Genomic DNA, 21,206 nt, shown 5'->3' on the forward strand with positions numbered 1-21,206 from the left:
AAAGAACTGGAAATGGCTAAAGGGAAACTAGTATAGAAAAAACTTTTGTCAAGACAATTTAAATAAATCAACACTCCTCCTCACTAGAGCTCTTCACCGAGCCTCCCTTCCAGCCTGCTCCACTGCCAGAGAGGGGCTGAGCCCACAGGGCTGGCTTGGCCTTTCCGGTGTGACCAGCCTCCAGAAATGGAAATGGAGTCATCATGGCCAAACACAGGCACGTCAGCCAGTGTGAGTGTTCACACCTTGTTGTGAAATGTCATGACGGGGCCACAAGGAGCACAGGTCTTGCTCTCATTGGCTCTCTGCTCTATCGGGGCATTGAAGTGGCCTGAGCCCTCATTTTTTAAGGTCTACTTTTTCTTTCTAATATACCTAAATTATAAAGAATTTTCAATACAGTAAGGTTATGGTTGCCCTTAACAAGTGAATAGTAAATTTAGCCTAGCAATTACTTTTCTGTATTTTTGCCTTAATAATAGTAGTTAACATTTACTGAAGGTTTATTTGTGCCAGGAGTTGTTCTCAGTTCTTTAAGTATATTAGTTTATTTAGTTTAAATAACGAATTCCATGAGTCAGATGCTATTTATTATCTCTATTTAACAGACGTGGAAACACAGGTACACTGTTACGTAACCCCTCCAAGTCACACTCTGAGCCACTATGCTATGCTGCTTTATACTTTAAATTTTTAAACCTAACATTATGCTGCTAATAAAAAGGAAAACCATATGAAATGATTCTGTTTAGTAGTTGATTCTTTTAAATAAAACTAAAAAACCTTTTATAACACACTCTACGTGCCAGGCCTGTTGTAACCACCATACACATGTATTAATTCATTTAATCTTGGCTCCAGTCCTGTGAGGTAGGTACCATTATTTATTACCATTGTCGTTGTTGTTAGTGCCCTCGAGTCAATTCTTTTCTTTTTTTCGCTTTTTCTCCCCAAATCCCCCCAGTACATAGTTGTATATTTTAGTTGTAGGTCTTTCTAGTTGTGGCATGTGGGACACCACCTCAGCATGGCCTGATGAGCGGTGCCACGTCCGCACCCAGGATTTGAACCCGCGAAACCCTGGGCCACTGAAGGGGAGCACACGGACTTAACCACTCAGCCATGGGGCCGGCCCCTCAAGTCATCTCTGACTCCTAGTGACCCTGTGTCCAGCAGAGCAGAACCCTGCCCGGTATTTCTGTGCCATTCTCTCACCTTCTGGCGCCGAATCAGACAAAGCTCCGCTGCTGTTCACAGGGATTTCATGGCCAGTATTTTCAGAAGTGGGTGGCCAGCAACTTCTCCCTAGACTGTCCAGCTCCAATGAAACCTGTCCGCCATATGTGACCCTCCTGGTATTTGACATACCGGTGGCGTAGCTTCCAATATCACAGTAACACCCAGCTGCCAGGGTTGACAACCGAAAGACGGGTGGTACAGTTCCTTGAGGAGGAAAGGAACCAGGGCCTCGGCAGCAAGATCAAATCTTAACCACTAGACTACTAGGGCTGGCTACTCCCATTTTATGGGAAAGGAAATTGAGATGCAGAGAGGTTGAGTAGCTTGCCCATGGTCAGCCAGCTAGGATAGAAATTCCGGGCTGGTGAGCAATGTATATGCCAATTATTGTAATTATTTTAACACTCTAGTCCTGCCACTGCTGTCTGCCTTCAAACAAATAGTCCATCTTTCTAATTCTTAGCAACCTCATTTATAAATAAAGGGGGAGATTCTATGATCTCTAAGGCTGCTTTAAGTAGTCCTATTGATTTTGTATAGCAAACCCTGCAAAGTCACATAGAAAAAAAACCTCATTTATGCCAATCTGAAGACTAAAAGGCTGCTTTTAAACTGGCCACACATCTTAACACTTCTCTGCTGATCTCCAAGAATGGTTTCCAGAAAAGGATCTAGCAGGAAGCTAAAAATGTAGAAAATATTTCGATGGTCGCCAGAAATGCCAGTTTCAGCTCAGCATCTGCCAACAGGTCCAGATAATCCTTAACACTGTGTAAATCCTGGCTCCACCATTTATCGGCTGTGTAACCTGGGCAAGTACTCCACCATTCTGACCTCAGTGTCTTTCTCTGTAAAATGGGGATGATCATCCTCCTACTTTAGCAGAGTTGCTGGAGGAGGAATTGAGAGAATATGCATAAAGCATGTGGAACAGAACTCGGCCCACAGTAAGTAGTGAGAAAAATGCAGCATTATTATTGCAGAAGATCTCTGCTCCTAGGAAAGGGAAGACTGAATCACCATGGTCATAACTGCAGGGGATTCTTTCTGAGGTCTCATCCCAGCTCCTCCCATGATTTGGAAAATTGGGCTCATTCTTTTTTATCTTCAGGGGAAAATATCTGGTTAAATTCTTGATGGTTAAGACAGCCACAACTTGATACTGAGCTAAATGAGTTTGCTGAAGTTACTTAATTTCAGCGGGCCTGTGTCCACAAGATCAATATGAGCTAGAAGATTTTATTTAATCTGATTAATTACGAGGCAATCAGTATTGTTAAGCTTAGCCAATTGGTTGGACTGAACTTTCCACAGTTTGTAAGGGATAAATATGATTCTGCGCACCCCTCTTTAGTTAAATCAAGAGGCAGTGGCTTCATTATTTGCTAAATGTCTTTCAGTGCATTTTCTGAGGACTGGAAACAGCACTTTAGAGCACTAGAACCTATTTTTCTTTTTAAACAACTGCTCAAACTCTCAGTATATAAATTGCCAATATTTAAGATAATGCAGAAGAAAAACCAGGGAAATCTGAAGTTTTTCTGTAAGTGTGACAAAACAATCGAGACTGTTGAAATTCAACACTACCTGGAGTATGATTACAACTGCTCGTCACTCTTACTAGTGGAAACTCACGTTTGCTATACAGAAGAGCCAAATAAATTAGTCCACAGCTTCCAAGTGAGTTATTAGCTTATTGCAAGTTCAATCTGGGAATAAATTAGGTCCCTTTAAAAACTGATTACAGAATGTTACCCTAACTTGTAGTTTATGAAGTATATTCACTTTTCAAATTTGTATGTATAAATATGATATGACTATATCTGGGACAAAACAAACATCCTGAATTTAAGTGCAGCTTTCAGAGCTTAAGTCAACCAGAGAGAGTAGATCATCCACCAGAGGCCCAGACAGAGTCCGGGATCTGCCTCAGGCCACGCAGGCAGTAAGTGGCTATTCTAGCCTTCAGCCTAGGCTTTCCTGTGCTCAGGCAGAGTGCAGGCCAGTCTTCTGCAGCGCATGTTCAGACAACATATTAGAATGATAATAATTACAATAAGTACTGTTTACTGAGTACAACTCTGAGCCAAGTACTCTGCTTGGCTCTGTCAATATAAGCCCTCGTCTCACCCACTCATAGCTCTGCGAGGTCTGTCTGGTTACCCTCATTTTATAGATCTGATAACTGAGACTCCCTCAAGGCTACACAGCTGGCAAATGCTGAAAGCTTGGGTCCAGGCACACTTTCTGGGGGACACTGTTTCACCCATGGGGACCAATATGACCACATCTTTGACTAGATTTTCCTTTAAAATCGGTATTTTAACCTCCTGCAATGATAGCCTTGGCTGTGTGTAAATGGAGAGCTTGTACCCGAATGGTGGAAAGAAAGTAATAGCATTCCCAAGAGTGTCAGCTCACACTCAAAGGACGAGGGCATCAGAACGTTACATTAATTAGCTGTCTACTGTTCTTGAAAACTAACTAATTGACTCCTAATAAAATCAAGTGTAATCCATGCAGTAAATTGTTAAAACATTACCTTTTAGCCTATGTAGGACATAGATTCAAGATCATGAACTTAAAGTCAAAATTCAAATAGTCAGCTCCAAGAGGGCGATAACGGAATATTAAATCTGGAGCTCTGCAAGTTAAAACTGTGAGGTAAACTGGAAGTATTATAGAAAATAACTATTTAGTCAATGTTTCATTCTATGTGAAAGAGCAACTCTCAAGTGTTCAATACTACCCTGTATTTAAAAGTTAAAAATATACTGGAAATTGATTGAGGCCGATGCTGAGAGTTTGGGGGAAGAGAATTACAATCACAGCAGCAGTGTCATAGCAAAAATATTTTCAATTTACCAGCTGAACTGTTCAATGTTTTGAGTGTGTTAGCATTACTTCCAAGGCAAAATGAGGCAATATTATGTTTATCTGTTTGTTTGGAAAGTTCTTTTATTAAAAAAGATTTTTAATATTAATGCTATTTTCAATACAGGTGTGATAATACTCCATAAAGTGTCGTGTAGTTGGTATGGTGAATTTAGGAAGGAAATAGTCCATCTCGATGTTGGCCCCTCTTCTCCATTAGATGCCCTAGTAGCAAAATGTTAATACCCTTTTAAGAAATAAAGAGGCCTTTGGACAGCCGGACAGCGGAGTGGGGTGGGCGAGGGAAGTGCTCTCTCCTGACATACTCAGGCTTTTGGCTTTGACTTCACTTAGTAATAGCAGGTCTGAGAGAACTGAGACAAACCCTTCTATGTCCTGCAAAATCATAGGAGGAAAAAAGCTGGTCATTTACAAGCAGCTATGGACAAAACCAGCCGCAGAGTACAGGAGTTAGGGAAATTAGGGATCCAAGAAAAAAAAAGAAATTAGAGTAAACTGCACATTTACTGTCAAAAATATATTATTTTTGATCCTAAGAAAATTAAGATTTTATCTAATGAACTACATTGCTGACCTTTTAATACATTTGGTTTTCATGGAACATACAATCACCATCGGACATAAAAGACTAGTTTGCTCTTTAAAAAAAGTTGCCTGGAGTTATCTACAGGAATCTTGCGAACGCCGTTCAAGGATAACATTCTGCAGCTCTTTGGGTATGGGATGGTTTCCTCCACTGAGTCCGCGAGGAAAGAGGAAACTGCTAAATTCACTGATTCAAGAGGGCGTTTCTCCTATTTTCTCACTCCTTTCGCCTCTCGCTGCCTCTTTCCCTAAATGCCTGTACTTTCCAGTTCTCCGTCCTCTACCCCAAAGGCGTGAGACCGGGAAATCATGAAGAGCTTCTCCTTGTTTGTAAACTGCCTCTGCACCGGCTGGGGTGGCTCGGCCGTGGGCGGCTCTTGGCTGGGATGATCCTCCGGGAGTCCCCTCTCCGCACCCGGGGCGCTGGCGGCCTCACAGTCTTGACTTTCATTGGCTACTGCGTCTACAGCCTCCTCCAAGGTGGTGCCGGCCTCCGGCAGGGGCGTGTAGCCCTTATTGGGGCAGGATGGGTCGTCCGACTGGGAGCTCGGCGAGCGCAGCCTGGCGGGGGCCGAGTCCTCTAGCCGCAGCGGGGGCGAGGGGGAAGCAGCTTTGTCCAGAAGGCTCGAGTCCAGGTCCGCGCTGCCCGGAGACGGCGGGGGCTCGGGGGACGGAGGCGCCCGGTGGTCCGGGAGCCTGCTGGTGCTGCGGCGCCGCGGGGCCGCGCGCCTGCCGGTCCTGGGCAGGCGGCCGCCCTGGCCCCTGGCGGGGCTCGCCGCCGCCGCGCCCTCGGGCTCCTCCTGCTCGAGGGGCGCCCAGCGCGCGCCGTCCCGGGCGCCGCCGAGGTCGGACAAGGTCAGGTCGACCTCGCCCCCCGGGATCTCCCGGGAGCCGCGTTCCCCAAGCGGCCTCTGCCAACTGCAGCTCGCACCCTCCGCGTCCCCGTCGCGGTCCCCTTGCAAGGGCAGCAGCGCGAAGGCGCTCAGCGAGGAGCCCACGAGGGAGCTGGCGGTGCTCTGGCGCCCCCAGCTCTCGGGTGGGCTGCAGGGCGCCGGGCTGCTGCTGCTGCTGGCGGCCGCGGTGGCGGCGGCCACCGCGACGGCCCGGCGACGGCCGGCCACGCCCGAGCGCTCGCGGTAGATGCTGTACACGGCCTCCGCCATGCTCGGGGGGTCCCGCGGGCAGCGCGGGGACGAGGCCAGGTCAGGCGGGGACGCAGCGCCCCTGGCCGGGCCGCCGCCCACGCCCGCGCCCCGCGCCGTGGCTTGGGGCCACGAGCCCCTGGCCAGCATCGCCGCCGCCCCGAAGGCGTCCCCGGCGCCACAGACCCCGGGCTTCAGCTCCAGGCCCCGGGACTGCACGTAGCTGAGGAAGCCATTGAGCGGCGCCGCCCCGCGGGGCGCCGAGGCGGGGGCCGAGGTCGAAGCTGCGGCGGCGGCGGCGGCTGCAGCCGCGGCGGCAGCCAAGTCCTTGGCGCGGAGGCTGTGCACGTCGATGACGGTGGAGTACAGGTCCCGCAGGTTGATGATCTTGGTCTTCTTGTCTCGGTTCTCGTGGAGTACCGCGTTGGCGCAGATGAAGAGAAAGATGCCGATGCCCATGATGAGGGGCCCGAAGACTTTGAGCTTGTCAGAGTGCAGGTAGCCGGAGAAGATGCGAAAGAAGAAACCCACGGACGTGGAGGAGGACGAAGAAGGGGCAGGGGACCGTGCTGGAGGCGTGCTCCTGGGCGCGCCCATGAAGCTCGAGTTCACATCCCCCGGAGTCCCCGGGTGGCTCCTGGACCGGTTTTTGCTGCCATTGCTGCTGCTGTTGGCCGTGGTCGGGCCGCGGTGGCCGCTGCCCGCGGGGAGCAGCTGCTTACCCCCCTCCCTATTGGCCCCGTTGGCCTTGGGCCAGTAACCCACCACCGCCATGGCTATGCCCACCAGCAGCACCAGGATCCCGCAAAGAGCGATGAGCCCGGAGACGGAGCACAGTTTGAGCTTGCCTTTCACCACCACCACGTCGTTCTTGCGCCTCTTCTTGGCTTTCCGCTTGCGCTTGGGGACCTGGCTCGGGGGTCGGAGAGGATCCTGCTTTCTGGCAGAAATCCTCAGCAGGCCGCCTGTGGCGATCATGGCGAACCGGTGGAGTGCGGGGCTAGCCCCTGGGGCGGAGGCTTGTGCAGGGGGGCGCCAGCTGCCCACTAGCTGCTCCGCCACCTCCTCCGGCTGCAAAGCAGAGGAAGACAGTCAGAGGGTATACGCTTGGCTGCAGCAACATCTCACGCGCTGCAATGGTCCAGCTCCCAGATCCCACCACATGTGTGCCTCCCACCCCAGGACCTTGACCCACTAACCAGAGTGCCGAACATAGAGACCAGGGGATGGGGTAGATGGATTAGGGAAGGGAAGCGCTGTTGCAGTAACTGATAGGTGATAAAACAATTTGGGAGAACGCCGCCTTCTCCTGCTGCACCCCCCGCGCAATCCCATACACACTCTGTGGGTAACATTCCAACGTTGTTCATTTTAAACCCTCCTGGCTGGAAGCCAACGGAGTTCTGACCCCTAGAAACTAAATGTGGGGACTCAAAGTAATAGCTGAGGGCTTTCCTGGCAAGAGCTTTTCCCTTTGTCCTACCGGAATGAGAAGATTTCGCAAGGGAGCTGCCACAGGAGTTTCAAGTCTCTTAAGCCTAGGAATTTGTCTCTGTGGGGCCCAAAGTCACTAAAACAGTCATAAAAGTTCCTAGTCTATCATGACAAAATGAACTCATTTCACTGCATGAAAATTAAAAGTCATATACTGGTAGGCAGACTGGCTTATGGACCTCAGAAAATTAATAGAGTTCACTGCTGGGAGCACAGAGAGACGTCAATACTCTGACAATAAATCCCTTCAGAGTTGTCCCCCACCCACTACTGTTCCCACGGCTCAAGGCAAGCAGATCCGGCTCACAACAGCCTCTTCCTCATCTCTTTTCTGCAACATCTGGACAGCTTCTTGGGGTGGAATATTTAGTTTTAGGTAACTGGTTATGTAACTGAGCTCTTCCTTCTGGCCTCCTCTCCTCCCTCAGAGGAACTTCTGAGGTATCATGTGCTGGATCTCATCAGGGAATTTGAGAAGTCCCCTAGAATCTCCAAGAGAAAGATCTTTTTCTCCTATGGGAAAATTACAATCTTAAAAAATAAAACCTCATTCTGCTATAATAGCTTTCTGACCCCTTATTAATGTGCCAACAGCACTCTTCAGAATGCCAATATTCAAATGAGTAGGCAATTAACTAGGGACAGCAGTCTACATAATAATGATGATTTGTGGAATGACATTTCCCCAAGTGAGAGCTGTTTTCTCCGTCTTTTTCTCATGAGGTCATTTTCAGGAAGGGAGGGTGGCAGCAATCAGTGGACTCTAATATAGGAAGTTTAATTGTTCATAATACACCCTGAGGAGGTAAACGCACAGATGCGTCTTTGTGGATATGTTAGCGTCTAAAGATTTTAATCCTGCTGTATCCCCAGAGTAAAACATTTTCTGTTCCCTTGGTTGTGTTCCCTCCTATAATAGAGATGCTAAAATTAAGGGCATTGAATGAATTTGAAAGGCTTAGATATCACTTGCAAGCCTTTTGGTATTTTATCCTTTATAAAATAATTCAGGTTTTAGGATAATTACCCTTTGAAAATGTGGGATTACTTAGGTGGAATTTTGCTTTTAATTGGTGCCTGGGTAAAGGGCTGTGGCCCCTGACTCCCTCCATTCTATCAATAGAGGCAGGATCTTTTCTCCCCTGGTTGAAAAGCCAATGGTAATCAGCCCTTTACAATGTTTGCAAATCAATATCTCCTTGGAATTTAGTTGGTTTTCAGTAAGGAGAAGCATTAGGCAGGTTAGAGAGCGGTCAGTAGAGAGAATGCATCTACAAACCTTTTGTTTTAAGAAGGAGCTGCACCAGCAAGTACAAACAGATTGTCAAAACAAAACAGGAGCTTCACCATCCATCCGTCACCCCCAAAAGAAGCACATTTACTGTGTAGTTGTAACATAGAGACTGCTGCTTTAAGAGATCCGAGACTCCAGTGTCTTTAATGTAACAATCTGGAGATCTGTGGGGTTTTTTAAGAAGGATTTGGAGCCAGACGTTTTAGGGACAAACCTACTCAGCTGGAGGGTAGCTCTCCCAGAGGAGAGAAGGGCTAATGTTTTGTGGTGCGTGGACAAGGTGCGCCAGGCTGCTGGGCAGCTTGGGGGAGGGAGGTACCCACATGCATTTCTCCTCAGAAAGAAGCTTTGGCTCTGGGTAGAATGTAAGGAAGGTTGGAATGGATTTCAACAACTGTTTACAGAAGATCTTTAAAATTAGTTTAACAGCTAGCAATTAACTCCCTCGTTTATTATTCCTTCAGCTCTGTTGAAGGCTGAACTCCTTTCTAACGTATTACCATCTGAAGTGAAATACTGACAAAAGTCAGATGTCATGGAAGACCCACCTTTGAGGCTTTTCTTTATACAGAATGAAGGAAAACAAACTTAGCAGTCCAGGTTGGCTGCCCTCGCAATTTACTGCCTGGAGCTGGTCTTTCCGTGGCTAAGGAATGGAGGATGGGGGAAGCAAACGAGGGATGTCTAAAAATACAACTGCTTCCAAGAGAAACATTCAAGTTCTCGGCTCATGATCGATTAAGCCCCATTTGGTGACTGAGGCTCGCAGCCCACAGGCGGGGAGCGCCCTGCCTGCCTGGGACTCAACCCAGGTCCTCGACCCACCGCTCCCTCATTGGCAGGGCAGCGAACCCCTCGCCCTTCTTTTTGGTCTGATTATTTATTTTGGAGTCACATGAGTGCAGCAGCTGGGAGCCCGCCTCTGGAAAGAAGACAGGCAGGAGCGAAGTGAGGGCAATCCTGAACTCGCTTTTTCCGGGCAGCGCATCCCGTGTAGCCCGCCCAGGAAAATGACTCTCCCGAACACGAGCCCTGGGGACCGGGGCTCAGGGCAGGAGGGGCGGGGAGGGGCAGCTCGGGGCCTGAGGACTGACAGAATTGCTCAAAATGGCAGCACTGTGAGCAAACAATATCGTTCACTTACCCAGGAAGACTGGGGCAGCTCGGGGCCGGCGAACGGGCGCTCGGGCGACACAAAGGAACCATGGAGAAACTTTTTCAGCCCGAGCCGACGGCGGAGCGCAGGGACAGCGCCTCGCGGCCCTCCGTCCGAGCGCGGCTCAGCAGCCCCGCGGGGGCGAGCGCCCGCCCCGGGTTCGCAGCCCCCTCTGGTGCTGTGGCGGGAGCCATTTCCGAGAGTTTCCAAGAAGTGTCAGGTCTTCCGCATCCTGCATCCCCTTCGGAGCCTCCTCCCCGCCGCCGCTCCTCCGGCGCCCGCGGCGAGCCCCCGCGGCGCGCCCCGCCGGCCGCAGCGCCGCCTTTGTGTGGCTGCGGCGCGCCGGGCTCCGCCGGGTGGAGTGGAGCCCGCGGCGGCGGCGGCTCGCGCGCTCGGGGCGGCCGGACTCGCGGCCGTTGCTAAGAGACCGGAGCCATGACACAGGGAAATTGCCGCAGGATGGCAGTCGGTACCCAGCCGCCGCCGCCGCCGCCGCCCGGGCGCCCCCGCCCCGCCCCGCCCGCCGCTCCCCCCGCTGCCTCCGCCGCCGGCCGCGCGTCCCTTCGGAAGAGCCGCTGCCCCGAGGCCGCGGAGGCGCGAGGGCGGCGGAGGGGGCGCCCCGGGACCGCCGCCCGCCCTCGCAGGGCGCTTTGTTCTTTCTCTCCAACTACCTGTCTGAGCGGCGGGCCGGAGGGGGCCCGGAGGCAGGGCCGCCCCCGGAGGGGCTCCGCGTCCGCCTCGTGGGGGCGCTCTCGGCGCGAGGGCGAGGGCCCGTCCCCCTCCCCTCCTTCTCCTCTCTCCTCTTTTGTTGCTTCTACTCTTGGACTACGCGCCGCCCTTGCTGTTCCCCCTCCCGCTTGGGAGTGTGCAGGGTGGACGCACAGCGAGCACCGTGAGCTGGCCCCCGGCGACCCCGGGCCCCGCCGAGGGCGCCCCGCGGACCCGGGGGCCGTGCTCCCAGGTCCCCGCGCTTCGGCCTGCGCGGGACCGCGGCGCCTCCCGGACGCGCGGCTGGGACTCAGCGGAGATGGGAATCGGCGCCGGGCTTCTCCTTGGGCAGCCCCTCGTGCTCCTACGCTGTGCGGTAATCAGCAAGCATTAAAAGGAAAAGTATCATTCGCCTGGAATCGGGGCTAGAATCAACGAGGGGAGGTGGGGGTAGGGAGGATGTCCAACTCCCTACGTCATTTTTAAAAAGCGAGAGGGAGAGAGAGAGATGTGTTCCCTAGCTCGTCCCTGGGCTCTCAACTGTAAAGTAAAAATGACAGGGAAAAGAGAATCTCAAAGTGGAATTTCCCCAGGGAGCACTGAGAAAGTAAGAAAGATTTCAATTATCTATTAAAATGAGGCAGCCAGGATTCAGGAGGAAAGCAGCAGAAGAGCAGATGAAGCGTGTGCTGTCAGAACTTTGGGCTCCAGACAGAAATATTTTGTCGGGGGGTGGGGGAGCTGTTGTATACTCTGTTTTGCTGTTAAGGGTCCAAGATCCCGCACAGGAGGCCTTTGCTGCGCACGGTTCCAGTTACCAGACTGTTCCTCAAGGCACACAGCATTCACTTGTGTTTAAAGCTAGAGCATACACTTTTCAGAAAGAACAATAAAGACACAAACATTTACTGGTTCAAAGAGAGAAATGTGAGCAATGATAAATGAGGTGGGGATGGAGATGGTGGGCAGGCAGGAGGGGATGGAGGAGAAATGTTTCCTAAAAGGAAACCCTGCACCTGCCTGTTTGAAAGGTGGCCTCTGTCACCCTTTCCAAGCAAATAATAAATCTGGATTATGACCAGGGCGTTCAGAATCCACCTCCTGGCACCTCTCTATTCCTGCTCAGATGCAGAACTTTAGAAAACAAACCATAAGAAAGGGAGAGTTTTAAATCCCCCATTGGATTGTTTCCTTTTAGAGAAATCACTGCAAAGGTGAAATAACCAGGTCTAGTTGTCATTTTGAAAGGTTTTTCAGCTCCGAGCGTCCAGATTTCTTGACTGTCAATAATAATCGGTGTTTTGTACAAAGGTTGGCTCTGAGATCTCATTTCATTACACAACTGGCTGCCAGGGGCCATGGGTGGCAACTCGTATCCTTTGTGGGCCTATTTGCTGAGCTGTATTAATGGGAATAATATTACAGAACTTCATTAGGATTTTAGGTGGATTAAGCCGTTAATAGTTTCAAATTTCTGCACAAATTGTAGCCCTCATTTGCACATTTAAAACTCATCTGAGGGATTTGGAGAAGAAAAGAATCCTTTTCTACACAAACAGGCCATGGGACATAACTAGTTTTTTTCTTATGTTGACGACTGCAGTAAGATTTGATTTGTAATTCAAAGGCTTCCTTCCAAACGGAGCTCTTGGGAACTTTGAACTGTTCTACTTAACCTGAGTGTTATCACTTTCGGTCATTTTCTTTGTTTTCAGCTCACAGTATCAGAGGAAATCAGACAGATCCCAGCTGTTTCCAGTCGAGTCCTTTATCCCTCTGCAATAATATAGTATCAACACATTCCCAGGGGTTCCCAGAGTTATTTTTAAAGGAACAGTAATGCTCTCAGCCCTTCTGGAGTTATTTTCCTTCTCATTTCACTGGCCGTTTCGGTTTGGGTGATTTCGGGGATTGTAGGGCACCCCTTTCACCTGCTAAGGACTGAAGGGCCAAGGCTACCTCATCATCATCATTCACTGGCATCTGGAGACCGCGGGGCTCAGCACAGCGTTCGGAGCCTTTCCTAGCAGAAGAGGAATGAAGGCCTGGGGGAAAAGAAGAGGAGACAGATTAGCTCAGGTCAGTTGGATTAAACTCTGACCTGAAACCTTTCATTTGCTCACTCTTAAAAACAATCCTTATGTAATTTATTCTGTTTCATAATTTATTCACAACCCATTTGCTTCCCCTGATGTTTCATCACCTGGCCTGGCTCGCCCTGCCCTTCAGAGCTCCCAGGGCTGCTCCGGGGGAGACAGCGGCCTGCCGTGGGCTATCATGCTCCCCCCACCCCCACCCCCCCCCGCCAGTCTCCCCGAGTGCGCAGTGGGAAAGGGGGTGCTGTGTCAACAGCTCAGCAGCTGCACCTTCTCCATAGGCTGAGTTCTCACAGAGTGTTCAGGCTGCGGAAACAGGAGTAGGTTAGTGTAGTGGATTCTGGGACCGGTGTCTATCCTCCACTAACTACTTAATTTAATTAAGTAAGTAAATGACTGAATCTTGCCTGCCTCAGTGTTCCCATCTGTAATGGGGACAATGAGACTAATACCTCCCTCATAGCACTGTTGTCCTGATTAAACGAGTTTAGTTCGTGTAAACTGATGTTGAGCACATAGTAAGCGGTCACCAAATTTAGCTTTCATCATTACTAGTCCTAATGTCTTCTCCCAGCTTGTTACCCCCACTCTCCAGGTCTGTTCATGTTCACCAGGATTTGCATGGGACCGTATCTGCACTTAATCTTTCTGAAACAGGATTACAGGCTCAGTTGGGGTTGAACTATGCCTCTCCACATGCATAGCCTCACTGCTGCTCGGTATCGCTAGCCTGTCTCTGGGAGGGGGAAAGCACTTTCTCCATTGCTGCTTTGCTCATTTTCCAATAGCCAGGGCCCTTTCGGTTCAGTTTGCTCCAGAACCTAGATTTCAAACTCATGTCACTCTACGGTCAAATTAGAAGTTTGTAAAAACAAGAGGCCGTTCTTCACACTGGAAGTCTGAGGGTTTCACAGAAAGGACTCTCAAGCCATTTTAATTAATTCATTCATTGATTTTATTTATTTATTTTGCTGAGGAAGATTTGCTCTGAGTTAACGTCTGCTGCCAATCTTCCTTTTTTTTTTGCTTGAGGAAGGTTAGCCCTGAGACAACACCTGTGCCAGTCTTCTTCTATTTTTGTATGGGGGTCACCACCACAACATGGCTTGACGAGTGATGTAGGTCTGTGCCTGGGATCCAGACCTGCAAACCTGGGCTGCCAAAGTGGAGTGTGCCGGACTTAACCACTGTGCCATGGGGGCCGGCCCCTCAAGCCTTTTTATAGCATCTCTACAAAAGAATAAAGAAACCATTATCCCAAGGTCGAACACAGGACACAAAGATCTCACTCCTCTTTCCCGGTTCCTTCCTTCTTCATCCCTCTGCCAATAAAAAACACCACAACAAACAAAAGCATGACAAAAGAAAGCAATAAACTAAGCACTAGATTTAGCAAACAAAAATACTATGTGGTACGTACCCTAAAAACTATTTGTTGTCTATCTGACCTTCAGATTAACTGGACATCCTGTGGTTTATCTCCCTCCCGACTGCAGCAAACCTTGGTAGCCTCACAATTTCTTCGTGGCACACGTAAAGGATAAAAGAGCCTGACAGAACAGAAAATAGGAAATGCAATAGTGGATCGAAGCCTCATTGGATTTCTTTTGGAACAGAATAGGTAGGAAAAGAAAACGCTGAGCGGAGCCTGAACAGAGCAATAGAACTTAGAAAAGCCTAAGAATGGCATTTCCACAGCTGGGCCTCGCATGGCTTGGGGTTTCTCACACTTAGTGGCTCCACGGTTTGTGTTGGTGGCCCTTCCCCCCGAACGCTGTGGTGCCGGAGGGACAGGTGCTTGCCTCCGCGTGCACTCCCCAGAGTCCCGCACATGAACCCTGAGAGAGAACTGAGCACCACTTTCAGGAACTTCAGTTTGGAAACTAAGGGTAAACTCATGCTAGTGCCAAGTTCACGATCCAGCCCGATTCCTGTGTTTCTGAAAGGTGGGAAGAGTTCGGGCCCAACTGCTTCCTCTACAGAGGAAAGAAAAGATGAAAGGCCTGAAGGGCCTCTCTTAGACCACGTCAGACAGGGGCTTCTCCCTCCATTCTGGATCCCGGTGTGCGGCAGAGGCGGCCTTTGCTTCCCCAGCCCCGTTCTGTCCTGATGTTCCAAATCACCAGGCTCTCGATCACACACCTCCCAGGGGTTGTTTTCTCTAATAAGTAGGTTCATTTTTGTACATTGAATTTTCCCCTGTAGCCTGCATTTTCTACCATTTTCCGTGTACACCATCGAAGCTGGATTGTGAGCCTTATGAAATAATTGAGGTCTGAGATGAGAAATTAGGCCTGAAAGCAGATCAGGCTGAGTCTGGAAAGGACTTTGCAGGGAGGGCTTCATCAATGGAACAGCCAAGAAGAGACCCACAGCTCAGTTTGCCTCTGTTCCCAACACACCTCCTAGATGTCCACGCTAACGTCATTTCTGCTGTTTCTTACAATCCACAGGCACTACGGATAGGTGACTTGTCCTACTGAGAACTGGTAGGAACTCATATGTCTGATCTCCTTTGAAAATTAATTGTGATGCGAGCTCCTGTGAGCACCTGGCAGGGAAGAAAAAACGGAGACAAGGAACTAGTTTTCCAAAGTAAAGAAACATAAGATTCCAAGATTAGCGTTTGGTGACTGATCTCTGATTCATTCAAGAAGTCTTTTCATAAGCACCTCTTGTGTACCCAGCTCTTTGATTCTTGCATTTATGCACTCAAAAAAAATTTGTTTGGCTCCTACTAAGTTACAGTGAGACACTGGGGGGATAGAGTGGCGAACAGTGGAAACAAAGTCCCTCTCTCTGGGGTGGGGGGTGAAGGAGGCAGATAATAAACAGGGAAACAAACAAGTGAGAAAATTTCAAAACTTAATGAGTGTTACAAAGAAATTAAAAGAAGTTGCAGTGACTGGGCAGAGGGGCAGCAGGAGAGAACAGTTGGGCATTCAGGAAAGGCCTTACCAAGGAATGACATGTACACTGCGAGCTGAAGGCTGAAAAGGAGCTGACCATTTGAAAATGTTCCTGGGGAAAGAAAAGAATTAAGGCATGTGGCCTTATTAGCCTATAGTTTTGTTAGATTCATCAAAAAATAATTAGTTGCCAATGCAAGGGAAGAGAGTCAATCTCTAAGTGCTATGGGACTTTAGAAGAAAATGATCACTGATGAGAAAAAACTAGTTAAGGAATACGTCATGGATATGGATCTTGCCCTTGACCTGGAATATATTTGGATGAGTGGAGTGAAGGCATGGAATTGGGCATGTGAGCAGTAAGGATGTGGACATCACCTCTCTGTTAGATGTAAGGGGCCCAAGGAAGAAGGGCCAAGAATGCCACTGACAGAGGTGGGAAGATGCTTAGAATGGGAAGGGGCCTTCAGGTCAAGTAGCCCCTTGTTCCTCAACATATGGTCTCTGAACCAGTAACATCAGCATCACCTGGGAGCGTCTTAGAAACGCAGCATCTTGGGCTCCATCCCAGACCTGCTGAGTCAGAATGTGCGTTTCAGCAAGATGCCTGATCTGGGTGCACCTTCAACTTGGAGAACCACTGTTCCAGTCCAGTCCTCTCATTTTAGAGATGAGGGAACAGGATTGATCTGATCCCATCTTTGTGTGCCTGCATGTGTGACAGAGACAGAGAATTTTGCTTTCAACTTTTTGTTTCAAATAAAGAACCCAGAGGTAACATCTGTGGCCAAATATGTTTCTTATGTAGGGCAGAAGCATGGTTTTCAGCTCAAATAGAAGAGGAAAGTTAAAACTTGATGGCTTTTGCTGGTTTGTGCATCTGTCTAGGAAACAGTTTTGGTAGATTTGAGGCCTGAATCCAGCTTTCTAAAAGATCAGATTTACTCTACTGGATTACCCTTTGGATTCAGACCATTTATACTCAAGTAACTTGGCCCCTTCTAGCCATATGATGTTGAGCAAGTCACTTAAGTGTCTGAATGTCATTGTATTGTCTATAAAGAGTGATTTATATAACTCGTCTCTTTCAAGTTAATTATGAGGAAGGAATGAGATGGTCAGTGGCAACTTGGAGGAATATTATGGGGAAGAGACTCTCTGGTCCCCCGTTGTCTCCACCCCCCCAGAAAGTACCCTGAAATTAATATATGGAACTAAACACTTAGTACTTGCTATGTAAATGTTCCCCATCCCACCATATCACCCTCCCTAAACCTATTCTCTATAGAAATTTTGGAGCCGCCGCTGTAGGTATTGCTTGGGGTACAAGCGTGGAGACCTGTAGAGCCTTAGTCAGGTGTTAGTGGTGGTTGTGATGATGGTGGTGAGTATTTATAGACTGCTCCTGTGTCCAGCACTGCGCTGGGAGCTGGCGATGCAGCGGAGGGTAACAGCTGCCTGTGAAGTTTGGGTCAGATCCAAAAGACGAGGAAGGTACCTCAAGTTGCTGGTAGTTCCACAAGAGGCCCTGCCAGCAGCAGTGGCTTCCTGGTCCCTCTCTCACCCGCTCGTCTGCTGACCTTTGACACTCCCTGAGTAACTGTGTTTGAAGTAGGCTTAGTTTCCCTCAGTTTCCCCCCATGCTGCTAGGACCGCCACGTGAGCCCTACGATTGGCTCCACTGTTTAGGAATTCGGGTGGCAGGCCTCTCACAACCTTACAGTGTTTTGGAATCCGCTCTGCTGAATTACTGAACGATAACTATAGGATATTAATGTTTAAGGCTCAGGGTTCTTAGGGGCTAAAGGGCCCCAATGAGGGATAAAATTTCATATTTGAAGGGGTTACCACCCAATTATTTTTTTATTACACACACCTTTTTGATGACCCTGTAGTAACGTCTGTAATACATTTATATTCTTTGAGGGTATAAATAGAGTCATAGCAAAAGAGAAAACCTCCTCCCCTAAACTGCCATCAGAGAGCATTTATATATATATGTCTTACGGAAAACCAATCAATCAGCACAATAGCCCTTTCTTTTTAATACCTTTTGGGAAGGACAGTTGGCCCTGAGCTAACATCTGTTGCCAATCTTCCTCTTTTTTTGTGCTCCTCCCCAAAGCCCCAGTACGTAGTTGTATCTCCTAGTTGCAAGTCCTAGTTCCTCTCTGTGGGACGCCGCCACAGCATGGCTTGATGGGCGGTGTGTAGGTCCACACCCAGCATCTGAACCAGGGAACCCCATGCTGCAGAAGCAGAGTGCAAGAACTTAACCACACCAACCTGGGGCTGGCCCCTGATAGCATATTTTCACCCAAAGAAACTTTTCTGATCTTATCAGAACCACAAAAGATATGTTAAATGATTAAAATGGGCTCAAAGTAATACTAATATAATTTTTTTTTCTGAAGGGAAAAGCACACAAAATTTTTCACACTAAATTTAGTTTTGAATTTCTATGAAATCTTACTGACAACAATCTGAGCTGGCTTCTTTATACTGAGGAAGACTGAGGTATCATTACATCAGAAAAGCATCACAAATATTTCCTTTCTAGCAAGAAATATGCCAGCATCATTTCTTGACAGGCGAGCAAACTGACTCCACAGCTTCTGTGGGGAGGTCAGATACCGTATGGTGTACTGAAGAATGATACGCAGAAAGCAGAGGTAATATTTTAAAATATTTCTGGTTTTTATTATTCCCCAAAGCCACTTCCTTCAAGGATCAGGGATTAGCTGCAGAAAGGTCTGTGGAGCTCTGCGTATTTACAGCAAATTGTGGAAGAGCTTAATATATTCACCTCCCCAAAGTGAAGCTGTGTCACAGATTTCCTTCAGATTCCTCCTAGTCACTCATAACTTCTGGCTTTTGAGGACATTAATGACATGTTAGAAAAATACTTTCTGGAAACTTGATACCAATCAATGTTACAACTCCACTTTTTTTTTTTTTTTGCCAAGGAAATGATGTTTTTCCCATTTACAGAAAAAAATATGTTATGATCAAGACTGAGAATCCACAACCCCAGAGAGGAAAATTAGAAAAGGCGGTAATTTGCAGTGGTCACTTTAAGAGCTTACACATCGGGACCTGGATTTGACGGCTTACTTCAGAAGGGCTAGAACTCAGAGACTATCTGCAGTTTCCCGTTGTAGGCTTCAAAGGGATTTCTCCAGGAGTCTGCTAAAGCTGAGGGCACAGACGAGGGGTGATGGTCAGGGCGGGGCAAGGAGTCAGGCTTCTCAACTGGGAGGAAGTTATGCAGCCCCAGGACGCCGTCAATGGAACTAACTCTCCGATTATCTGTGCCTCTCGCTACTGGCGTGTAGAGAGGCATCAAAAAGTCAGCTAGTCTCTCCGTCTCTGAGTGAGATGGGTTCTAAACCACGTAGAAATGATAACATTGGTACTCTCTTCCTGGATGATCCTTCACCTCACAAGATGAAGTGGAGACCTGGAAATGTCTTATTTATTTAAAGGATGCAGAAAGTCAAACTAGATCATTTGACTCCCTCTTTGCGTTTGCAGCCATAAAATCTCAACGGCATACTGCATAACCTCTTGGACACAATTCATATTAACACACTATTTAAATGATGCTTAATGTTGAATAGTTGGTATTGAATGGTGTGATTTGAAGACAGTGAGTACTATGTGGCTTTCAAAGATTCCTTCCTGTCTGCTGAGCCTTCACATTCTCACTTAAAGCTGTGGAAACGGGACAGGTCTTTTATGTAATGTTCATTAGGCCACAATGTTTTCTACTTCTCTTGTGGAACACAACATTGGTTTATACAAAACACAGTAAAATTACAATGTCCCCAAACAGAGAAGCTCTTGGGTTTGTCTTCATACTGCTCTGGACTTGGCCCTCACTGGGGTTAGTGATTCTGAAACTTCTTCAGAAGGTGGGATGTTTGAAAATTTCGGAGTGCTTCTTGGAACATTTGGAGATACCCACTTAAAATAAATTCATATATGATTTTGGATTGAATCACAAACGATCTAACGTTAGATTCTTACATAGAAATATAGTAAGCATCAAATTTAGGGAATATTTATGGAAGAAAACCTGAAAAGTATAAACCTTTGTCTGATACATTTTTTCCCTAAAAATTGGAAAAGAACACAATCATCTATTTGAGCCATGGGACACTGCGACCTAGTTATGGAACACCAGTATTATTCAAGAACATAATTTTTAAAACATGATCTTAGCTATTATGATGGTTAGATAACTAAGAATCTCTGTCATCGGCCATTATTTTTGGCTTTGGCACTTAACATACTGACCTTCAGGATCACACTGCCAACACCCACCTGCTTTATTCTCTGCCCCTTCTGGCCTCTTCCAGCAACGCTGCTTTTCAGGCTTCTCTAGCTCGTTATTGTCTCTGGACAATACCCCAGAGGTATTAGCTGGCACTTTCCCCCAGCTGAATCTCATTTTTTTAGCTAGTGCAAAAATTTCTTTATCCAAGTAAATCCTTTGCAACATTTCTCTACCCTTCTGGGTGTCTATGACACCTCTTTCATTTTGTGTCGCCATTAGTTAGGATACTGTTTACTCCCTTCTGATCATTAGTGAACTCGCAGAAGGTTCCGGATCACCAGGGGAATTTCTCTTCTGCTTATTTGTAATCAAGACCTCACTATTCTCAGAGGGACAAGTACCTAGGGGCTTGTATTCTTTTAAGACAGAGAAAGGGACCGGCCTCGTGGCCTCGTGGTTAAGTTCACATGCTCCACTGCAGTGGCCCAGGGTTTCACTGGTTCGGATTCTGGGCGCGGACATGGCACCACTCATCAGGCCATGCTGAGGTGGCATCCCACATAGCACAACCAGAGGCACTCACAACTAGAATATACAACTATGTACTGGGGGGGCTTTGGTGAGAAGAAGAAAAGGAGAAAAAGATTGGCAACAGATGTTAGAGCAGGTGCCAATCTTTAAAAAAAAAAAAGAGAGAGAAAGAGTTGAGTCCATTTTTGAAAAAATATTTCTCTGCATAAATCAGGTGATAAGCTCATGCCTCCATGTATATCTATCTTTGGCATTGTATTCGGAGTTTTCTTTCCATAGATGATCTAACACTGTTTCGTCACAGTATCTCAGTTTGAGACTGATAACGATGGACTAGTTGTTTGCAGGATTCTCTGAGTCTTCCAAGCTTCTTCCAAGCAGCTTCTCAGGTAGAAGGATCATCAGCCCTGCGCCTCTGGAGGGAAGCTCTCCTGCTGCCTCTGCCAGAGGCCCTTCCTCATCGATACAGCTTCTCTGGACTTTCATTTTCACAGTCTCAGCAGGCCCCAGGAATGCCACCTGCCTTCTCCTCTTAGCCACCACTACCATCCACTCTCCTCCTTGGGATTTTTCTCCCTCCAGACTGATTCTCAGAGTGAGAGGTTTCTTCCTGGCTACCACCTTTCTCACACTCTCCAAACAAATGCACCAACATTTTTTAGAGTTTTGCTGTCAATCACATGGGCCAATAGCCCGCACGATATAAATAATATGCCTGCAGAATTTACAGGGATTACAGGCTTTGACAAGCTGATGAGGTTGTAAATGGAAGCCTCATTGGCTTTATCGCAGGTGATTACATTTCTGAGAGTGAGTCACCCATCCTCCCCTCCTGTCCTACAGTTATGAAAGACTGCACAGACCCGTTCACTGTCATC

General features: G+C 48.0%; 2 protein-coding genes across 3 annotated transcripts; one reads left to right on the top strand and one right to left on the bottom strand.

The window, feature by feature from the left end:
- Positions 1–4,179: 4,179 nt before the first annotated feature.
- TMEM200C (transmembrane protein 200C) lies at positions 4,180–10,009 on the bottom strand. Its single transcript, XM_023647419.2, has 2 exons — positions 9,794–10,009; positions 4,180–6,932 (listed from the first exon to the last, which is right to left on the bottom strand). The coding sequence occupies exon 2, from the start codon at positions 6,837–6,839 to the stop codon at positions 4,968–4,970; it is 1,872 nt and encodes a 623-aa protein (XP_023503187.1). The 5' UTR covers positions 6,840–6,932; positions 9,794–10,009; the 3' UTR covers positions 4,180–4,967.
- Positions 10,010–10,140: 131 nt separating this feature from the next.
- LOC106780946 (translation initiation factor IF-2) lies at positions 10,141–16,296 on the top strand. Of its 2 annotated transcripts, XM_023647421.2 has the most exons (4): positions 10,141–10,889; positions 12,229–12,592; positions 14,064–14,230; positions 15,063–16,296. In XM_023647421.2, the coding sequence occupies exons 1-2, from the start codon at positions 10,241–10,243 to the stop codon at positions 12,351–12,353; spliced, it is 774 nt and encodes a 257-aa protein (XP_023503189.2). In that variant the 5' UTR covers positions 10,141–10,240; the 3' UTR covers positions 12,354–12,592; positions 14,064–14,230; positions 15,063–16,296. The 2 variants fall into 2 exon arrangements, with proteins under 2 accessions (XP_023503189.2, XP_023503188.2); XM_023647420.2 differs by having other exon boundaries at positions 14,064–16,296.
- The last annotated feature ends 4,910 nt before the right edge of the window (positions 16,297–21,206 follow it).

The sequence above is a fragment of the Equus caballus genome, chromosome 8, assembly GCF_041296265.1.
Source record: "Equus caballus isolate H_3958 breed thoroughbred chromosome 8, TB-T2T, whole genome shotgun sequence".
In the NCBI taxonomy this organism is placed as follows: domain Eukaryota; kingdom Metazoa; phylum Chordata; class Mammalia; order Perissodactyla; family Equidae; genus Equus; species Equus caballus.

What these genes read in the sequence shown, in the direction of transcription:
- TMEM200C (XM_023647419.2), bottom strand. Translation starts at nt 6,839, where the DNA reads ATGATCGCCACAGGCGGCCTGCTGAGGATTTCTGCCAGAAAGCAGGAT.
- LOC106780946 (XM_023647420.2), top strand. Translation starts at nt 10,241, where the DNA reads ATGACACAGGGAAATTGCCGCAGGATGGCAGTCGGTACCCAGCCGCCG. An exon ending in TCGTGCTCCTACGCTGTGCG is followed by an intron (nt 10,890 to 12,228) that starts GTAATCAGCAAG and finishes CTTTGTTTTCAG; the next exon opens with CTCACAGTATCAGAGGAAAT.